This window comes from Phaseolus vulgaris, chromosome 10 (assembly GCF_051622355.1).
Source record: "Phaseolus vulgaris cultivar YP4 chromosome 10, ASM5162235v1, whole genome shotgun sequence".
In the NCBI taxonomy this organism is placed as follows: Eukaryota; Viridiplantae; Streptophyta; class Magnoliopsida; order Fabales; family Fabaceae; genus Phaseolus; species Phaseolus vulgaris.
The window spans coordinates 14448878-14451854 of NC_143507.1; the positions used below are offsets into that span (position 1 = coordinate 14448878).

Sequence of the window (2977 nt, forward strand, 5' to 3'; positions counted from 1 at the left end):
AACCTACAATATACTGTTAGGTAGACCTGCTTTGAACAGGATTGGAACGATTGCCTCTACGAGGCATATGAAGATGAAGTTGCCTTCCCTCGAGGGTACGGTGATCACCATCAAGTCTGATCAGAAAGAGGCTAAGAAATGTTACAAGAACAACCTCGAGATGAAAAGAGGAGTGTTCGCTGTTACCGCTCAACCTTCAAGGGAAGAAGGGGTCACCCGCGCAGAGATCGCACGAGAGAGACGACTCGAACCCGCCGAAGACGTGCTAGAGCGAGAGATCGGTGGGAAGATGTTCAAGCTTGGAAAATCTTTAGGCCAAGAGACACATGATCAGATTGTTGAAGTCATAGCGCGACACCTTGACGTGTTTGCGTGGTCTGCCTCTGACATGCCTAGCATGGACCCCCAGGTCCGACCTATTCGCCAGAGAAGACGAAAGTTCAACGAGAAGAAGCGTCAGGTCTTCAGAGAAGAGACAGAGAAAATGCTGAGGGTTGGCCACATCAAGAAAATTCAGTACCCTGAGTGGCTGGCCAATGTGGTGCTAGTAAAGAAGGCCAGTAGAAAATGGAGGACGTGTGTTGACTTCACAGACCTCAACAAGGCCTGTCCGATGGACTCCTACCCTCTGCCCAGTATTGACGCTTTGGTGGACAGTGCATCCGGTTGCAGACTACTCAACTTCCTGAATGCCTTCTCTGGTTACAACCAGATCATGATGCACCCCAGGGACAAGTGCAAGATAGCGTTCATGACAGAGCTATCTTGTTATTGTTACATGGTGATGCCCTTTGGGCTTAAAAATGCAAGGGCGACGTACCAAAGGATGATGGACAGAGTGTTAGCGCCCATGCTAGGGCGGAATGTCCAAGCATATGTAGATGACATGGTGGTCACCTCCCAACAAAGGGAGTAGCATGTAGCAGACCTGGAGAAGCTATTAACCATAATAGCCAAGTACAAGTTGAAGTTGAACCCAGAGAAGTGTGTCTTCGGGGTAGAAGCAGGCAAGTTCTTGGGGTTCCTACTCACTGAACGTGGGATAGAGGCAAATCTTGAGAAGTGCACTGTGATAATAGCCATGAGGAGCCCGATCTTAGTTAAGGAGATGCAGCAGTTGGCAGGGCACATGGCCGCTCTGTTCAGATTCGTATCAGCAGGAGGAGATAAGGGGCATCCTTATTTCCAGTGCCTGAAGAAAAACAATAGGTTCGTATGGACCAAAGAGTGCGAAGAGGCGTTCTTAAAGTTGAAGGAATATTTGCCAGTCCACCAGTCATGTGCAAGCCACAGCTAGGTACTCCGCTCCGCCTGTACTTCACAGTAACAGAGAAGGTGATCAGTTCGGTTCTGCTGCAAGAGCATAACCAGGTGCAAAAGCCGATCTACTTTGTTAGCAAAGTGTTGCAGGGGCCAGAGGTGAGATACCAGGCCATAGAGAAAGTGGCTCTGGCAGTAGTATTCTCATTGCGAAGACTTCGCCACTACTTCCAAAGCTTTATTGTAATAGTGATGACAGACCTTCCAATTCGCAAGGTCTTACAGAAGCCTGATGTGGCAGGCAGGATAGTGCGATGGGCGGTAGAGCTATCAGAGTTCGATGTGCAGTATGAGCCTAGAGGCCCCATTAAAAGCCAGGTTTACGCTGAATTTGTCGTAGAGCTCTCCTCGGCAGCCACACACCAAGAAGAAACATGTTTCAGATGGGTACTCTCTGTAGATGGTTCCTCCAACCAACAAGGTAGCGGGGCTGGAGTGATCTTGAAAGGACTAGATGGGTTGCTAATTGAGCAGGCCCTGCGGTTCGCTTTCAAGGCCAATAACAAGCAGGCGAAGTATGAGGCCCTGATCGCTGGAATGCTGCTAGCAAAAGAGATGGGTGCGAAAGGTTTGTTGGCAAAGAGTGATTCCTTGCTAGTCACAGGTCCGGTCACGGTGGAGTACCAAGCTAAAGACACCCAGATGGCTGCATATCTGGAGTACGTCCAGGTTCTGAGGGAGACGTTTGAGGTGTTCGAGTTAGTCCACGTTCCCAAAGAACAAAATGCCCGAACAAACTTGCTTGCAAAGCTCGCCAGTTCGGGCAAGGGGGGCAGACAGAGGACAGTTTTTCAGGAGACCTTGAGGACACCTTGAACTACTGCAGAAAATATGGCAGAAGTCCAGCAGGTTAGCACATCGGAAGGGGTGAGGAGGAGTCATCAGTTGTTAACGCAGGAAACGTTGAAAACGCCTAGAATAAGCGTGTACCCGGTTGTTGGGGAGATGTCGTCGCAGGTTTACCAAATTGAAACAGGAGAAACTTGGATGACACCCTACCAACGCTATTTGGCCGATGGGATACTCCCGCTAGAGCCCACAGAGGCTAGAAGAATAAAGAAAAATTTGACCAAGTACACCTTGATTGACGGAAAGTTATTTAGGCAAGGGTTCACCCACCCTATCCTAGTGTGTCTAAGTGATGAACAGTGCACGCGCATTATGGCATAACGACATGAGGGGATATGTGGTAGCCACATCGACGGCTGATCTCTCTAGTCGAAGGCCATTTGTGCAAGATATTACTGGCCAACCATGAGGGAAGATTGCACGAGGTATGCACAGCGATGCAAGCAGTGCCAACAACATGCCGACTGGCACAAGGCGCCCCCAGAAGAGTTTAGGTCGATCTACAGCCCATGGCCGTTTCATACTTGGGGAATCGACATTCTAAGGCCCTTCTCTTTAGCAATGTGGCAGACGAAGTACCTCGTGGTTGGCATAGAATACTTCACAAAGTGGATAGAGGCTGAGCTAGTAGCGCAGATTACAGACCACAAAATCCAACACTCTGTGTGGAAGAACGTAATGTGTTGCTTTGGAATCCCAAAACGGTTGGTGTCTGATAATGGTACCCAGTTTGCGAGCCAACAGTTGGGCAAACTATGTACGGAGCTGGGAGTAAAGCAGGTGTTCTCATTTTTCGAACACCCCCAGA

General features: G+C 49.2%; 1 protein-coding gene across 1 annotated transcript; it reads left to right on the plus strand.

Moving 5' to 3' along the window:
- Positions 1-1215: 1215 nt before the first annotated feature.
- Positions 1216-2490, plus strand: LOC137814794 (uncharacterized). Its single transcript, XM_068617703.2, has 2 exons — positions 1216-2083; positions 2147-2490. The coding sequence occupies exons 1-2, from the start codon at positions 1216-1218 to the stop codon at positions 2488-2490; spliced, it is 1212 nt and encodes a 403-aa protein (XP_068473804.2).
- Positions 2491-2977: the final 487 nt, after the last annotated feature.

What these genes read in the sequence shown, in the direction of transcription:
- LOC137814794 (XM_068617703.2), top strand. Translation starts at nt 1,216, where the DNA reads ATGGACCAAAGAGTGCGAAGAGGCGTTCTTAAAGTTGAAGGAATATTT. An exon ending in TGCAAAGCTCGCCAGTTCGG is followed by an intron (nt 2,084 to 2,146) that starts GCAAGGGGGGCA and finishes GAACTACTGCAG; the next exon opens with AAAATATGGCAGAAGTCCAG.